A 16611-nucleotide genomic window follows, 5' to 3' on the forward strand; every position below is an offset into this window, starting at 1 on the left:
ATCATAACATCAATATAGAAACCGAAATATATAATAGCGGCTCTAGGTGTGAAAATTGAAAGTTCTAAAGAACTTAAAATTGTTGAAAGTAGGCAGTGTCAATCAGTTAGCTCTAAAACGTACTCGGTAATTTGATCATAGGTTATGTCAGCTGTATATACTTTAAGAATGATGTTATTAAGTTTGTTGTGACTTAAGTTCTTTACAACTCGCTGAAGCTGACCAACACTTTAAATCAACCCATTGTCTAGTGGCGTACTTCTGAAACGATTAATTAGTATTATTGAATAGTTTTTCCATTCTTCCACAATTTTGTCCAACAGCAGAGTTTTCTATATTATCTCGGGAAAAGTTTCACGCTTGTACCTGACTTGTTGCCTAAAAGATTTGAAGACTTGAATTGTTGAGGTGAAGCCTGAAAATTTATCGGTTAAAAACTCAGAAATATAACAGCAAATCGCAATTCATTCTCGAAAGCTATTGTTTACAGTGTTGCTCTTTTCGTCCATAATTGCTGATTTTTAAAATCTCTATTATTTTTTAAAAGAGATACCTTATTCTTTTTAGTCAGCAGAGTAAGCAAAGTAAATAAGGAAATTCGTTTCCTCAGAGGTACTACAGGATAGAAAAATTAAATCAAGCCTCAAAGACAAAGATGAAAGATTCAAAATACAGATCCATCGGCGTCTGTATACAAACACTGTCTAGAATGTATAGCTCAGACCAAGCCAAACACTTTGATTATATTTATCAATTAATCTCAGTCTTGGAACAGCTAAGCACAGATTGATAAAAGAGAAACTGTCTTTTCTTCTGTTTTAAATCAAAGATCATATCAATACATTTACGTTAATGCAGTTATGCTATAATGGCGATTTTTTTCTGTTGGGCCAGATAAGTGACTCGGTTCTGTGTTTCAATTTTTTAAGGGCTCCACATTTAAAGTGAACAGTTTCGTTTGTAGAGAAATTATTAAGCAAATAGTGCCTTTATTCATCATTTCTTTAAACCTTTTTACATTTCATTTTCCACGACAAGTATGTTGATTCACAGGTAGAAAGATGGAGTTGGGTTTTGTCGTCAGTTGAGTGTGTTTGTATGGAATACAGATGCATGATAGAATTGAATTGATTGTCTTTACTACTTTATTGAAACAGGCGATTCAAATCCTAAACCTTCTTGAGCAGGGAAAATTCCGAGAGCAGATCTTTTGTTCTTGTTTCAGTTCTGCACTTAATCAAAAGTAATCAATTTGATAAGGTATGGAGCAAGTCATTGGTCTAATAAAAGCTTTTACCATTTTGAATTGCGCAAAAGGAAAAGCAACATTTTGAAATTGTTATCGGACGATGGTAATCCACGATCTTTGTTGTTTATACACGGCTGGAGATTATACGGCAAACGTTATCGATCAAGATTTAAAAGTACACTGATCAAAAGTATAATGGACATCAGCAGTTTTAATCCATATTATTCTTTTCACTTGTTCAATGAATTTTATATTTGACCATGCATTATGTCGTCTGTATTAATTTTAAAAATGATTTTGATCAAGTTCATTTTGATTCATCCATGACTGATGTCTCTAATTGCTGATAAAGTGTTGAGCAACACATGGTATTTATTCACTATCCAGTTGTACACATCTTAAACGACTGTTGAAAAGCTTTTCTCTTCATCCGTAATTAATTAATTAATACATTAATTAATGTAGCAGAATTTTTATGGAAATTGATGGCCACCAGCTGTGAATAGTCCCTTGGGTTAATTTTTTCTCCTTTATTGGATTTGCAGAATGGAGAATTTAAAATCTTAATGTCGAAGAAAAACTTGAAAATAAGATATGCGAAATGTTATAATAAAAACAAAAGACTCGACTATTTCCCATAGTCCGTACTTGTTTTTTTCTAATCACAGTCGTTAATTTTTAATGTCTAACTTTTTAAAAGTAATTTTCGTCAATCGTTTTGTTGTTTATAGCAGTTAAGATAACATTAGGTATTGAAAAATTTAAAAAGTAAGCAAAAGGACAAAACATGTTTGGAGGCGTTTGCAAATAACCTTTGACTTGAAATATAGCTTAACCCAAGCTTAATAACGTGTTGTCTCAATTATCAATTTACGTAAAATGTGGAACGGCTATGCAAAACTAGACCAATCAAGAATCTGTTTTTTTTCAGTCTACATCAATGCTTTCAGATTAAATGCAATTATACCGAAAGTCGGAAATCCTTTTGTGTTTAGATGGACTTCAAGTGGCTTTTAGTTCTCACAAAAGTCACATTAAACTAATGCTTTAACTTTTCAAGTTACGAACATCCCAAAAGCAAGCAAGGTTTGTTTTAGTTTCTCTTGTGGGCAGTAAAAATGTTTATACACCATGGCAAAATTTGAGCAATCTTCCATTTGCCAATAAAAATGTTTGTTGATAAACAAAGTTGTGATTGGCATGTATGAGTATAAATAAATCCCTGAAGGGGAAACTTTTTGCAGTCATCTTTGATACAGAGAAGATGATTTTTCTGGTGTTACTGCTGTTGGGATTCACGGCTAAGGGTAAGAACATCCTTCAAACACAACTTTGTCCCTTAAGTTTTTTTTTTATTTCTTATTCTGGTGCAAGCTGTTTGGGTGAAGCTTCCTAAACTGTAACAACGTCTTCGAAGTTACTAAAACTTAGCGTATTATTTACAGCACTGCTCGAGGGAATTTCATCTCTTGGTTTTTGTTAATGAAAAAGAGTTATCACCATTTGCATGAAATCTTATGTACTTTTATTTTTTCTCCAGCACACGGTATTTCAAACGTTGACATACTTCAGTTTCACCCTCATCGTCACGTCTAAATTGTTTTTCTCGTTCTTTCGGCACTCGTTATTTTCTTTTTTTTTTCGTTAAAAAGCCATGCTCCTTTCATCATTAGGTAATGTCCTCGTAAGTAGAATTAGGATGTTCAATCTTGAGCTCAGTCGTAAAACAAAGAGGGAATTTCTTCATATTTCGTGCGTGTGAGACCAACGACTTACTGCAAAGTTACAGACCCATATACCAATTTCATATATCACATACGTCCTGCAAATTATTCGCATCAACACTATCGAAAGTTTCACTTATATTGATCTGCGAGTCGATCTTATTTAGGAGCTCTAATTTTTCCTTTTCATACCCTTGTGACCATCAAAGAACAGTAGAATTAGGTCATCGATCCTGTGTCCAGCTATTTACTTCACTGGATGAGTCAGGTGCAGCTTGTTTGTGTGTTTTTCTTTGCAGGGCAGCAGCTGCCATGTGGCAGTACGCCTATTCCTCAGTCACGAGTTATAGGAGGACAAGATGCCAAACCTGGGGCTTGGCCATGGCAGGTAAGTCCAGTGGTGGCACGGATACGTCTTTGCTTTTCAGTGAATGCCTGATTTATTCTACTTGCTAGCGTAGAAAAAAGGTCATAAAATTAAATGATTGATCTCCTAACGCACGTCGCGCCCTTCGTATAAATACGTCCTAAAAATATTGAAGCCTTCCCACCTAAGCTTTGTACTCCTAAAGTAGAGAAACGTAAAACCGTTTTCATATCATCTTTCCTCTAACAGATAGCTCTGAAACGCAATGGAGGGTTTATCTGCGGAGGATCGCTGATTTCTGATTCGTGGGTCATTACAGCCGCCCACTGCGTGGCAAGGAGTTCGTAAGTATCCACTTGCAGTTTTCATGAACATGTTACCGATAATTCAAAAATCCATATTCAGAGCTATTTACCTGGCTTGACTTGAGAGTAATGTTTTTTTTCCTCTTCCATTTCTTTGTGATTTAACATTACTACAAAATCCCAGAGTTAACACCTGATACACGTTCCTTACAATAGCAATTGGCCTGCATGTAGAATAGAAGTTTAATGGGATCGGAAGGTGTTTTTCTTACCCTCGTGAAAGTTTCACTTGCATCAAGCGAAATAACAACTAACACTAATGCATCTTTGTAATTTTCTTTGTTTTGTGTAATTAGAAATCCTGCCTCATACAAAATTGTTGTTGGCGATCATAATCGAAACACAAACGAGGGAACCGAGGAAGAGGTTGGGGCTCAAAGAATCATTAGCCATCCATCATACAACAGACCCAGCCCCATCAACAATGACATAGCCTTGATTAAACTGTCCAGACCAGTAAAGCTTTCTCAAAGGGTGAATCCCATATGTTTGCCATCATACGACTCAGATGTACCTACTGGATCAAAATGTTACATAACGGGTCAGTCAAACTTTCCCCGTGATATACAGATTTAGCTTAGCCTAAAAGCGAAATTCCAAGTTTGTTTTCCTTCGAGATTCAAATCGGTGTGTTAAGACATAATTAGACGGGACCAGTGCTAGGATAGGTGACTTTCAAAATTTTCTGTAATGTGTAGTTTTGGCTTTATTTATTTATTTTTTTTTCAAATTTAGCATAATTAAGATTTGAGGTACATTATCGATTAAAACAAATGATAATCAAAGATCTTTAGCTTCTCAAATAACGCTTAAAAAGTCACATTTCGCTACGTCTGCATAGTAAATTTAACTAACTTCAGAACATGTTGGCCATAGGAAAGGGGGATCAATATCAGTACCTGGGCCACTGTCCACCTACCCCTCCCCTAACCCAACATTAACCCTAACTTGTTATCAATTGACTGTTGTTGAGTTAGGGGAGGGGTAGGTGAACAGTTGCCCAGATACGGATATTGATCCGGAAAGGATTTGCACATACCATCGGTTTGTTTGCAAACGGAATGGAAAGCTCTACAACTTAAAGATGACAGCATAGATTATAAATCAGCGTACACACCATGTAAACGTATTTCTTAAAAATAGCAAATTGACTTAAATTTCAGCCACGGCTTAAGGCAAGAGAAAATAATGTCCCATTATATCTTGCTTAAGGTCGTTCTAAGAACACTAAATGCATCAGTATGCAGGTAACACTAAATTTAACGCAAATTGGCCACCGTTTAGAGTTTCAAAGCTTACGTTTCGAGCGTAAGCCCTTCGTCAGCGCCCTTCGCCCTTTCGCTCTGATGAAGGGCTAAAGCTCTAAACTCTCAACGGTGGCGAATTTACGTTATCAACTCAGTTGATAGAACTAAGTTAATTTGGTATCTTCTCCCACTGATGCAGCACCATAGTCTCTTCAGAAACTTACCCCCTTTATTAATTTGTTGATAGGTTGGGGAAAAATAAAACATCCGGGAAGTTCGTATCACATCTTACAACAGGCCATGATGCCACCGATCGACAACAATAAATGCAAACAAAAGATCAGCCAGGCAGGAGGTACTTTGTTGAAATTAACATAAGGTAGAAAAGTTTTAATCAAAAGATGAAAGATCTTTGCAGTTAGATACACAAATTGTATAACAAGGGAAAAACTCATGAAAAATGTATGTTTAGCCGGGATTTGTGTGGATTTGAGTCCGCATGTCCCTCCCGCCATATCGGTATCGATGTATTTCACCTCTCAAAACTGCCATTCCGCAGTTAAAAATATATTATCACTATTATTATCATTATTACTACTATTTTAGGCTTTTATAAATCGATAAGTTTTTATTGATCTCTGTTACGATATATATCTGTTAACCGACAGAAAGAACTATACTCCTGCAAACTCAACTACTTTATTAAACATCATGCCATGAGCTAATTCTTACAAAGAAGCGACTCCTATAACCAATACCAACAATAACGTACCTCGAAAACCTTACTTGAGTCCATTACAGACAATAACTTAGTTTAGCACCGACGCGAATTCCCTGTTATCTCTAAATCTCCTTGAATTGAACAATCCTTGAGTATCCATGTCACCATGACTTAGCATTTTAGAAATTTCTCTCTCAATAAACATATCTCGTTACCTACCTATGAGATTATATTAGAGAAATGGTTTGACGTTCTCAAAGCTCACTAAGTCAACAAGAAGATGTATTGTCATGGTAACAATATGCAGAAAAACAGAAATTGATTACTTTTTTTTCATTTTGAACCTCACTTAAGTGTCAATACCCTTTACTCGCGAGATGCTTTGTGCGGGCGTGGAGAATACCATTCTGAGTGGTTGTCATGGTGACAGTGGAGGTCCTTATGTGTGTCTGAACTCAGACAAGAAAACTTACACCTTGCATGGCGCTGTCAGTTGGGGGTCTGGACAGTGTAATGCCAAGATGATTTTCACCGTATTTGCCCGAGTGACAAGATTCCGAGCTTGGATCAAACAGCACACTAATTTGGATGGAGGAGGAGGAGGAGGTTTGTAACAATTATAAAATCATTTTATTCTTTTAAACAATTTCAAACGATGTTTGATTCCATTATCATTATCGTTATTGTCATCATTATCCTCATCATCATCATTTTTATTCTCATCGTCATCATTATGATCATTACCATTGCTATTATTATAATCATTAACATAATCATTATTGTATCATTCATTATTATTATTATCATTATTTTTGTCATTCATACAAAAATGCCTGCTGATGGGACTAGTATATGGCAAGTGAGAAATAGCTCACCTAGGATAACACTAAAAAAATGCGAATGTGGAAGCGATCTTCGCAGTGCGGAACAGTACTTAAGCAGTAGTGAAAACAGAGCCTGAAAAAAAATTAGGCCTGTATGGGATTTGAACTACTGCTTAGGTAGTGTTCATTACTGCGAAGATCGCTTCCATATTTATTGCATGACTTTGATATATTTACATTCACTAAAAGATATATTAGAATTCTTCTCACATTTCCTATCTTAAAAAAGAGTTCTGTTATTGTAGCAACTCGGTGCGAAAGGATTTAAATGTACCATGCTCACCAAAGTTAGTGATTTGTTTGATTGCACATTTTCGTAATTGGCTAACCCTGATCAATAGTAAAGCTCAATTAAATCAAAATTGTTATAAAACTATTTAAGTCACTTTGATAATAGATATAAAGATGAGGCAATATCAACCTTGGGTGTGTTTGCATTGATAGGAGGAACACCACCTCCACCACCGACACCACCGGTGCCAACAACCGCTGGGAACGCTGGTAAGGGCGATGATTCACAATGAATTTGTTGGAATTAACAGTTAGCTGAGCTTCAGGAGAGGGTCTCAATGAGATTGGACGATAGCCGTAAAACGTCCTAAAAACTTAACCGCTAGGTGTCAAAATTGGCAAATTTGAACCTTAAGTCGTTGAAAAAGGTAACCGTAAGTAGAAATTTCCGGTGACAACAATGAATGGTGTAAACCGTTAGCCATAAAATGGCTAAAATTTTAACCTTTAGCCATAAAAACCCATTACCCTATTGAGACCCTCTTAGTGCAGCCAAGAAAATCGACACAGCAAAATTAAACAACCTCAGTTTGTTATCATATCAGAGCATTTTTGGAACATTTCCACGACTTAAAAAAATCATGAGAGGAAATGTACATTCTATATGTAGCAGTGGGTCTCGTAGGAAACCACGGTACACAGATTCAATCGGATTTCAGAGCCTTTATTCCACAGATGAGCGCGTGTTGGCTCCGCTAACTCCTCAGCTTCGTACAACAGTTGCTTTTGAAAAACACTGTCGACCAAAACCACAAGGTTTTTTATGCCATTAGGGGGCACAATTATGATATGATAACACCGTCCCTTAAAAGCTTGTCCTTTGGTGACGCTCACGTAGCGCTGGTAACTAGCATAACGAGACTCCACTACATAAAAAAAATTTTAGCCTTTGTTGCCTTTGTAAGGATGAGGCGATATTTTATGGTCCATCTCATTTTTATTGTTATCTTTATTCATTTTATGGTAGTGTAAAGTTTATTTCACTATTGTGGTTTGTCTCCAACAGTGTTCTCGTGCGACTTTGATCAAAATTTGTGTGGATTTGTTCAATCAAAAAATGACAAGTTTGACTGGACTGTTAGATCAGGAAGTACACCTTCTTCTTCTACTGGGCCAAGTGCAGATGCCTCTGGAAATGGTAAATAACTTTATTTGAAATACTTTTATGTTTGTGCATTTTCAACTTTCGATAAGACAACACTGCTCCCTCTTCAATCAGACAAAGGTTCTCTTCAACATATGTGTCGCTCATTTACATAATGACACAATTTGAATGGGTCTGAGGAATCTCGGCAATGCTATTGAATATTACGAGTTTTTACCGAAAAGTGAGCCATTGCCTTCAATCATCATGGTACAATGTAAATTTTGCTGCATTGAAAATATTTCGTTACTAGATCACGATCCATACCAGCCTTACTGCGAGCTCTATAAATACGTCTTTCGGAAAATGAATTATCAATCTTCATTGCCCTGCTCATTTTAATCAATCTCTACAGGAAAATATGCATATATCGAGACTTCTTCTCCAAGAGTACAAGGGGACAATGCTAAGCTTGTAAAAGACGGTTTGTCCTTCAAAACGAAGAAATGTTTGTCATTCTACTATCACATGAACGGAAATACCATGGGAACATTAAACGTGTTTGTGGGGCAAAGGAAAATATTTTCTAAGTCAGGAAATCAAGGAGATCAGTGGAAAAAAGCATCAATCGATGTGACTGACGCTGGAGCATCAGAGGTGGGGTCGAAATAAAAAAAATTGTCTTCTCACTTGTTTGTAAAACACCTAACATTTTAATAAAGTAAAATTAAGCGGGTTAAAAAATTCTAAGAAGCTGATACAGAAAGTTTTAGTCTTTCAATAATTTGTTCATTCATCGGTCATGCAATGGTGTGGGAAGGGAGGCTAATGTCAAGGGGAATTCAAAGGTCAGGAATACACAAACTACTTTTAAACGAGCATAGATGGAGCTTTCAGAGTGTAGAGAAACTTCGACGTTTTTATATAACCTTTCAGCTCACCTTAACCCATAGAAATTAGTAAAATAAAGGGCGTAGCTTCTTGTATCACCATGTAACATATTTTGGTGACGCGATCATTCGCCGCGGAGTAAGTAAAACTTTCAGTGTTGTCGAAACGGCGTTTATTCATGGGCGGCGCTAATTTCAATATCACAATTCTTGAGGAAGCAAAAAACGGGTTTCACGTCGCGCCAAATGTTTCGGATTATAAAATTAGGAAATGTCTCAGCACGGTTGTTTTTGTTTGTGTGATTACACAAGTATGCGTTGGAGCTTTATTATTGGAACAAGGCATTGATCGTGAAGTATCTGATGTACCAGGCTCCGTCGCACATTTTTTTGACGCAAGTATGAGTATAAATTTCACATCATAAAAGACAATGGGAAAAGTATGCAAGAAAATCATTAATAAGGGCAAAGCATATTTGAAACTGAAATCTGCACTTTGACTGAGACTAAAGCCGCACTTAGAGCTCAGATGAAGAGCAAAATAACTCAGTCACAATTCAAGTTTGATGAACACCTTGATATACAGATACCTTTCTTTTCAGTTGATATTCGAGGGCATTCGTGGAAGTAGTTTTAGAGGAGATGCAGCCATCGACAACGTGGTGCTGATGGAATGTGGCGGTAGCGGCGGCGGCGGCGGAGGAGGAGGAGGTGGTGGCTGTGGTGAGTCAGTTACAGAAGAAGTATTATACAGAAACCATACAACCTCGAGATTCTCATCCCGTGATAGTTGATGAAGGTGAAACCCAATCGACCATCACGCATAGAAATTGAGAACCATTTTTTTTTAAACATAAATCTACTAGTCGATCAAAACTTAACAACAAGAAAAGTCATGTTTTCAGTTTATCTTGTTAACAATCGAGAACTGTCAGGCCACTCACTCGACGAGTCGATGTCGAGTACCTTAGTTTATCAGGTTGCAGCATTGGTGATAGGACACCCGCCTTAACGTGTTTGAAAATTATGTTCAAATTTTCTTAAAATTTGATAACGCTGCCATTTTGATTCTTTCTTAGCAGCCTAATTACTTGCCTGAGACGCAACCAAAGCTCACCATTCCTTTTTCCATCTCTTGGCCATCAGTTTGGCTAGACCCGAAGAATTGACAAGCAAATTGTTTCCTTGCAATCCCTAATTTTTGGCTTTAATTTCTGGCATTATTTCGTTATCTATTCATTCATTTTATTTCTCTCAGGATCTTCAACCCCTCCAATAACAGCTGCGCCCCCTCCCGCAGTTGGTAAGTGTTTTTTTCTCATATTAGTAAAAACATTTGGGAAGACACCAAAACACCCAACACTTCTTCCGTACAGTTTTTTTTCTAGATGCATTAAGATCTTAGCTTTTGCATTGACAGTAACCGTTTCTCCGTAACACTGGTGAGTCTCAGTAAAACCCATGGAAAATTCATTTGATTTGATTGATGTTCCCCTTTTCCCTCCTACAAACAATAAGTCAATTTGGTTTTCTACAACTGGGTTGATAATGAAATGGCCGCCGTCGAGAATTTCTTAAGCGGGGAGATCATCTGCAAGGCAATGGAGGTGAAACTGCGAAGATATTATGCCTACAGTTCTTTCAATGTTTTGTGAATTGTAAAAGAAAAATCCCGCACAGTTTTGTCTTTTCGCGTTCTGGGTGTTTGGCTATCTGGTTTTACAACCTATCACAAAGGGTGTAATAAGATCAAAAACAACAAAAACATAAGCAACGACAACAATAACAACAGCAACAACCACGACAACGAAAATTACTTATTGTTTACAGAAATTTTAATTTCCGATGATTTCCTTAATTAATTTACAGAACTTTCTGGATACATGTATTTATTTGCATTCAGAGGCACAGCCAGCGTTTTTTTCGACTTATTGTGGGTCTGTCCCCAAAGAAAGTTCAATGTTTGTGTCAACATTTGCAAGAGTCATATCATAAAAGTCAAGCGCGTGGAAAAAATTTTTGCCGGGCCTGCGGGCCTATCATGAGCCAGGCTGACTACTCCACTGGCATTCTATCTTTCTCGCTGAATATTGCGCTATATTCTTATGATGACGACGAAGCAGCACCGAAGTAAGCGAGCTTTATGCACCTAAAAGTCATCTGATCTTGTGCTCTTACATATTATATATTCAACCAAGTTTGTTGGTTTTCCTTTTCCCTTCAGCAACAACAACTGCTCCACCTGCACCACCATCAGGTATGCTGGTTTTGTTCTCACCAGTTAGGAAATATATTAAGGAAAGTAGAACTATGTTGGTGTAGAGCTAAACAAGACTTCGCATGTCAGGGAGAAACAGCAACATTAAGCAATATGTATTCAGCTGGAACTTTCGGAACCTTTTGAAAGGACCAGCACCCAGTAAAACCGGGCTGCAAACGGTTAACCTTTAGATGTACTGTGTACCACTAGCTGCCAAAACCGCAATTTCGATTGCGTGGTCATCATAATTTTCTATTCATTATTTAAGCCCAAAAACTAGAGATAATTTGGGCTATTGGGATAATTTTTTGTTTTCAAAACCATATTGTTTTGGAAAAACTTCATTCGCTATAGTTTATGTTATTATTTCAAGCTCTGTCCAAAAATACTTTTTGCCCTGCCTTTTGCCCTGTATCCTCCCTTGCTTTCAAATTGCTCCCAGATGTAAAAATGGTTTAAACTCTAGATTCATACTTGAGATCCCAACGTAACTCGAACAAGTAATTTCGTTCTATTTTTCCGTCTTAAGGAATTAAAAAAGGAATGTTTAGGGCGGGTCATGTATTATTGCGGTGTCGCAGTCTAATAATTACTATTTTTGTTTAAAAAGAATCGAAAAAATCTAATAAGTATCAATTTTTTTCTACTTTAGCATTTAGTTGTGACTTTGAACTACCGAAAATATGCGGCTTTGTACAGAGAACAAATGATGATTTCGACTGGACACGTCACAAAGGATCCACCTCATCCAGCAATACGGGGCCCAGCGGTGACCACACCAGTGGCAATGGTTTGTAGAGTTCTTAATAAATCTTTTCCTTCCTTTTTTGCGACCTTAAGTGCCAGCTCAGATTTAGTCATCAATTCTTATGCTAAATATTCAGATAAATTAGTAAATAAAACCAGTTAGGAACGAAATAGTGCAAATATCAAAGGAGTAACTAAGAATTGCAAGAAAAACTTCACAAACGGTGGACTTTGCCTTTTACAAAGCTCACGAAGGTTGCTAAAGCACTCACTTACGACAACCTGGAGAAATGGCAAGCAGGCAAGCCATATATGTGATGTAATGATCAACTCCTTCCATTATTTTCTTGGAATTGACACTGATTTCCCCTTTTTTTGCTTGTTTGTAGGTTACTACATGTACATAGAGACATCAAGTCCTCGAAGGATCGGAGATCAAGCGGGCCTGGACAGTCCTAAACTGGTCTTCAAGGGCACCATGTGTCTTCAGTTTTACTACCATATGTATGGTAAAACTATTGCTTCACTTCAAGTGGTGATAAATAATAAAATTGTCTTTAATGAACTTGGGGAGAAAGGCAATAAGTGGCTCAAAGCAGCGGTTGATGTCAATCTCTCGGGAATGTACGAGGTAATTAAACAAAATCTTTGGGTATTTCGTTTGTAAACCAAAAAGAGAATCAAACACATTTATTGTTTTTCATCTTATTGTTTGAGGTGTTTTCAGTGAACTAGCTTATCTTTCATAAAACTCTTAGATAAGATTTAACGCGAAAAGAGGCTCCAGCTACACTGGCGACATCGCAATCGATGATTTTACACTTTCACCGGGAGGTTGTTCCTCAGGTATGTACAGCCTAAATTCCAGCAAAGTATCATTTCAAAATTAATCAATGAGCAGGTGTTTAAACTACCTTATAGAAAAAAAAAATTAGATAAAAGCTTGAGAGATTTTTATCGGAGAATGTTGTACTTAGATGGAGAGCCTGTCATAAGTGTCAGTTTTGCATCTACAATAGTCCAGAAAAAAGTTCAAAGGACCAACTTGGAAAAAAAACTAGTTAACGAAAGACTTCTCAAGTCTTTTTTTATAAAGCGCCTGTGCCCTGATAAAGAAGAGAGGGGAGATGGCGGGGGGGGGGGGGGTGTGGGGAGATTAAGAGGCCCCCTGATCCCGCAATACTCTCGCGTCTCAGTCGGAGGTCGGCGCTAGGCCCTTTTTATGTTCTGAAAAATGCCTTTTTATGCCATTAGCAATTTAAAATGTTACATCTCTTCATGTATTAATCTGCTTGCATTTAGCTATCGCTTACGCTTGCATTGAAACAGAAATTTGTATTTAGGAAATTGTACGGATTGTATCAAATGGTTAAAGAAAATAATTTGATTTTCAAATAATTTACTCTGTATCTGTTGGTTAACATTAATTATTTGCTGTTCCTTTTTCATTTCTTTTCCAGTAACTCAACCGCCTCCGACAACATCCGCTCCCCCACCTCCACCCGGTGAGAACTTGTTTCATCTTTGCTTTTGTTATAGTCATAGCTATTGCTGTGTCTTCTCTTCACTCTTACCGACTACTACTAATGGTTCGTATAAAAACACGTTTTAGAAGATATTTTAACGATATAAGTGACACTCATGAAGTGTTTTCAGAAATACAAAGTTACAATGACAAAAAAACGAGGGCCGGGATTAGCCGCTAAAACCATCGAAGGTGCAAACAAAATCTTCCACTACATGGACTTGTCTGGAAAACACTTGACGTCCTAGAAATCAGTCTGATGTGAAACGAACATAAAACGATACGTTAATTTGCTATTATCTCTCGCTTTTTCGCGCTTCTGGCAGATTACTTGCATTTACTTGAGTTCTCGTTCATTTCTTACTTTCATTTTACATCAAGTGTTTTTTTTTTCGGTTGTGGGTGAAACTCTGATTTTGCTTCAATGACACTCAATCCAAAATATGTTTAACATTTTGCAATGCGTTTCCTCTTCTACGGCTATTTACAAACAAGAATTCTCATTTATCTCATGTATGCCTTTCGGAGATCTTGAGCAGATTCTTGCAATGGATTACCATTGTCTCTGAGGTATTTCGTGTCGATGTCTTATAGTTTCCATTGCGCAAGGTTTGGTAGTCCATGATTTTCTTCTGCACAAACGGAGAAATCATGTAATGCCTATTCAAATCAAACAGTAGGTTTGCTCGATATAAAAGATGGTAGGATATTTCGGAATTAATTCGATTTACAGCGTTTTAAGACAGCAAACCTCTAACGATCCCCAAAATGTTACTTTCATATGATATATAAAACTTCGGCCGAATCGAGCGCTGCATCTTGTTATGCAGACTCATTTACTCTACTGCCCTGAGCGACAATGAAGGCGCGCTCATTGTCACCAAAAGAAACGCACCATTCTGGCAACAATGAAATGAAGAGGAGCGGAGGATATTAAAATGTTTTATTCACATATTCCAAAATAGCATCTGAGGTATCAATGTCGCCAGAAAAAGATAGCGGCTTTTCAATGACTACAAGGTCATCATTTATCACATGCACGTAAGTCGCGAAATACATCAAGTTGGCATCCTTGAAAGCGCTCTGAGATAAGTAATAACCATGCAATTCGATTAAGAAGCTCACCGCGTACTTATCCCTTTTAATATTTTTTTCTAAAAGGTTCTTGCGGTATCCGTCCACAAAGCAGGATCGTTGGTGGTGTCGCCGCTAAACACGGTGACTGGCCATGGCAGGTTCAGTTACGAACCACAAGTGGCTTTCCCTATTGTGGAGGTTCCCTTGTCAGTCCCCAATGGGTCGTTACGGCCACTCACTGTGTCAGCGGTAAATCGCCAAATTCCATTATCATAAGGTAAACCGTTTCTCAAAATCTATATTTCGCGGTACTTCATCCAATCTAATGTAGACCTCCTCAAAATGGCCACCAAAGACTTCCTATTATCGTAGGGAAAATCCATGCCCTGATGAAGGATGAACATGGTCAGAAAAAGTATACTTTAAAATTTCAAGTACAGGTGCATGCAACATAAATTGGCGAAAAGATAGCAGATTATAAATATATGCTACTACCTTCAAGGAATCAGTTTTGCTTAGTACAAAAAATGTTTTTAGTCCGTTTCGAGATACTTAGCCAAAACTGGCATTTAACTTCGATGTATTTTTTAGGAGAACGCAAGCTCCTTCCTCTTTTTTGCGACTTCACTGGTCACAAATCATGAATCATCTCTTGCGAACGGCATTCAATTCCATCTCTTTTGATTACATCAAGATACTCTCGGCCAAAGTCGACTTGGGTGGACATGAAAAAAAAAATCAACTAATGCGAAGAAACACTTTATAGCTGATGGCTTTACTTATTCTTTTCTTTGTTTTGTCTCCTTTTGTTATTTAGAGCTGGTGCCCATAGACGTGTTAATAGTGTTGGTACTGAGCAGGACATTAAAGTGAGCAAAGTTATCACTCATCCATCTTATCACAGGCCAACAAGATATGCTCACGACATCGCTCTACTCAAACTGGAGAAACAAGCTCAGCCTAACAGGTCTAATAAACATGAATATTAACCTCCTCGCTATAAATATCTCACCTGTTTGATGGCGCAAAAAATCAATTTCTGGTAATGGAGAGCACGTTTTTGTTGAGTTTTACTAAATTTTGGTAAACAAATTAGTCAAAACTCTTCAGTCACTGCAGCATATCTCTTTTAGTTTAATATATACATGTAGGAAACTCTAGTTACCCAAAAAATTTGAAATATACATTATCACAGAAAACGTTCCCTAGAAGAAGGAGAGCTAACTTCAAATCACCTATGATTAAGAAAAGTTGCAAAAAATCCCTAAGGTTTTTCATCTATGTATGTTTTGGAAGAACATGACTTCAAGTCACTGAGCTAGAGAGATGGTCTCTCTATCCATACAGTAACCGAAAACTTACTGGAGATTTCTTTCTCCAGGTTTGTTAACCTGGTATGTCTTCCTGATGCCGTCTCTGAACCAGCTGACGGCACCAGATGCTGGATCACGGGTTGGGGCCGACTTTCTTCCGGGGGTGCTACACCAGACTATCTTCAGCAAGTTCAGGTCCCGGTGGTAAGCCGAGCTCGTTGTGATAAAGCCTACCCGGGGAAGATCCACGACTCCATGATCTGTGCAGGCCTGGACCAGGGAGGAATAGATTCCTGTCAGGGGGATAGTGGGGGACCAATGGTTTGTGAGACCGGAGGGAGGTTTTATCTGCACGGTGCCACCAGCTGGGGTTATGGATGCGCCAGTCCTGGCAAGTTTGGTGTCTACGCGAAAGTGAAAAACCTGTTGAAATGGCTCAGAGACGAGATGTCAAAGAACTAACTCAAGGAAATGTCGATTGATAGTACTTATTGGTGCTCTTCTAGCACATGAGAAACAGAGGGGTTAAATTGTGTAGCTAATCAGGGAAATAAAGGCATTTAAAAAAGAATCAGTTACTCGTCCGCTCTCGTTCCTTTGTAGTGATATTTAATCAGAGAAACACAGGATTTCAAAACTCATTTCTCTTGCAAAGCTCGAGCCGTTTCACGCCTACATACGTTGACGTGCTAAAGACAAAAGATCTTCATAAAAGAATAACCTCATGAATGGTAAAATTGAAACAGCTGGGGCTGCCGTTCCCGACTACCTACCTCGATGAGAGATACATTAGGTTTCGGGAGGGGGAGGGTCGTTTCGATATAAAAATAGATTCGTAACTCATCCCGATCAATGATAGGTACAGCT

The 16611-nt window shown here is 37.7% G+C and overlaps 1 protein-coding gene across 1 annotated transcript; it reads left to right on the plus strand.

The window, feature by feature from the left end:
* The first annotated feature begins 2443 nt into the window (after positions 1 to 2443).
* On the plus strand, positions 2444 to 16318 carry LOC113684604 (transmembrane protease serine 9). Its single transcript, XM_089194982.1, has 18 exons — positions 2444 to 2556; positions 3273 to 3361; positions 3590 to 3684; positions 4002 to 4246; positions 5200 to 5307; positions 6028 to 6279; positions 7002 to 7058; positions 7855 to 7986; positions 8348 to 8589; positions 9425 to 9536; positions 10081 to 10129; positions 11742 to 11872; positions 12219 to 12460; positions 12588 to 12675; positions 13290 to 13334; positions 14516 to 14708; positions 15249 to 15398; positions 15813 to 16318. Exons 1-18 carry the CDS (start codon positions 2454 to 2456, stop codon positions 16204 to 16206), a joined length of 2727 nt encoding a protein of 908 aa, XP_089051108.1. The 5' UTR covers positions 2444 to 2453; the 3' UTR covers positions 16207 to 16318.
* Positions 16319 to 16611: the final 293 nt, after the last annotated feature.

Source organism: Pocillopora damicornis, chromosome 2 (assembly GCF_964200805.1).
Source record: "Pocillopora damicornis chromosome 2, jaPocDami1.2, whole genome shotgun sequence".
NCBI classification, from domain to species: domain Eukaryota; kingdom Metazoa; phylum Cnidaria; class Anthozoa; order Scleractinia; family Pocilloporidae; genus Pocillopora; species Pocillopora damicornis.

Coding starts and splice junctions, on each gene's coding strand:
- LOC113684604 (XM_089194982.1), top strand. CDS start 2,454: ATGAGTATAAATAAATCCCTGAAGGGGAAACTTTTTGCAGTCATCTTT. Junction 5,308..6,027: donor AAAGATCAGCCAGGCAGGAG/GTACTTTGTTGA, acceptor ACCTCACTTAAG/TGTCAATACCCTTTACTCGC. Junction 7,987..8,347: donor TGCAGATGCCTCTGGAAATG/GTAAATAACTTT, acceptor CAATCTCTACAG/GAAAATATGCATATATCGAG.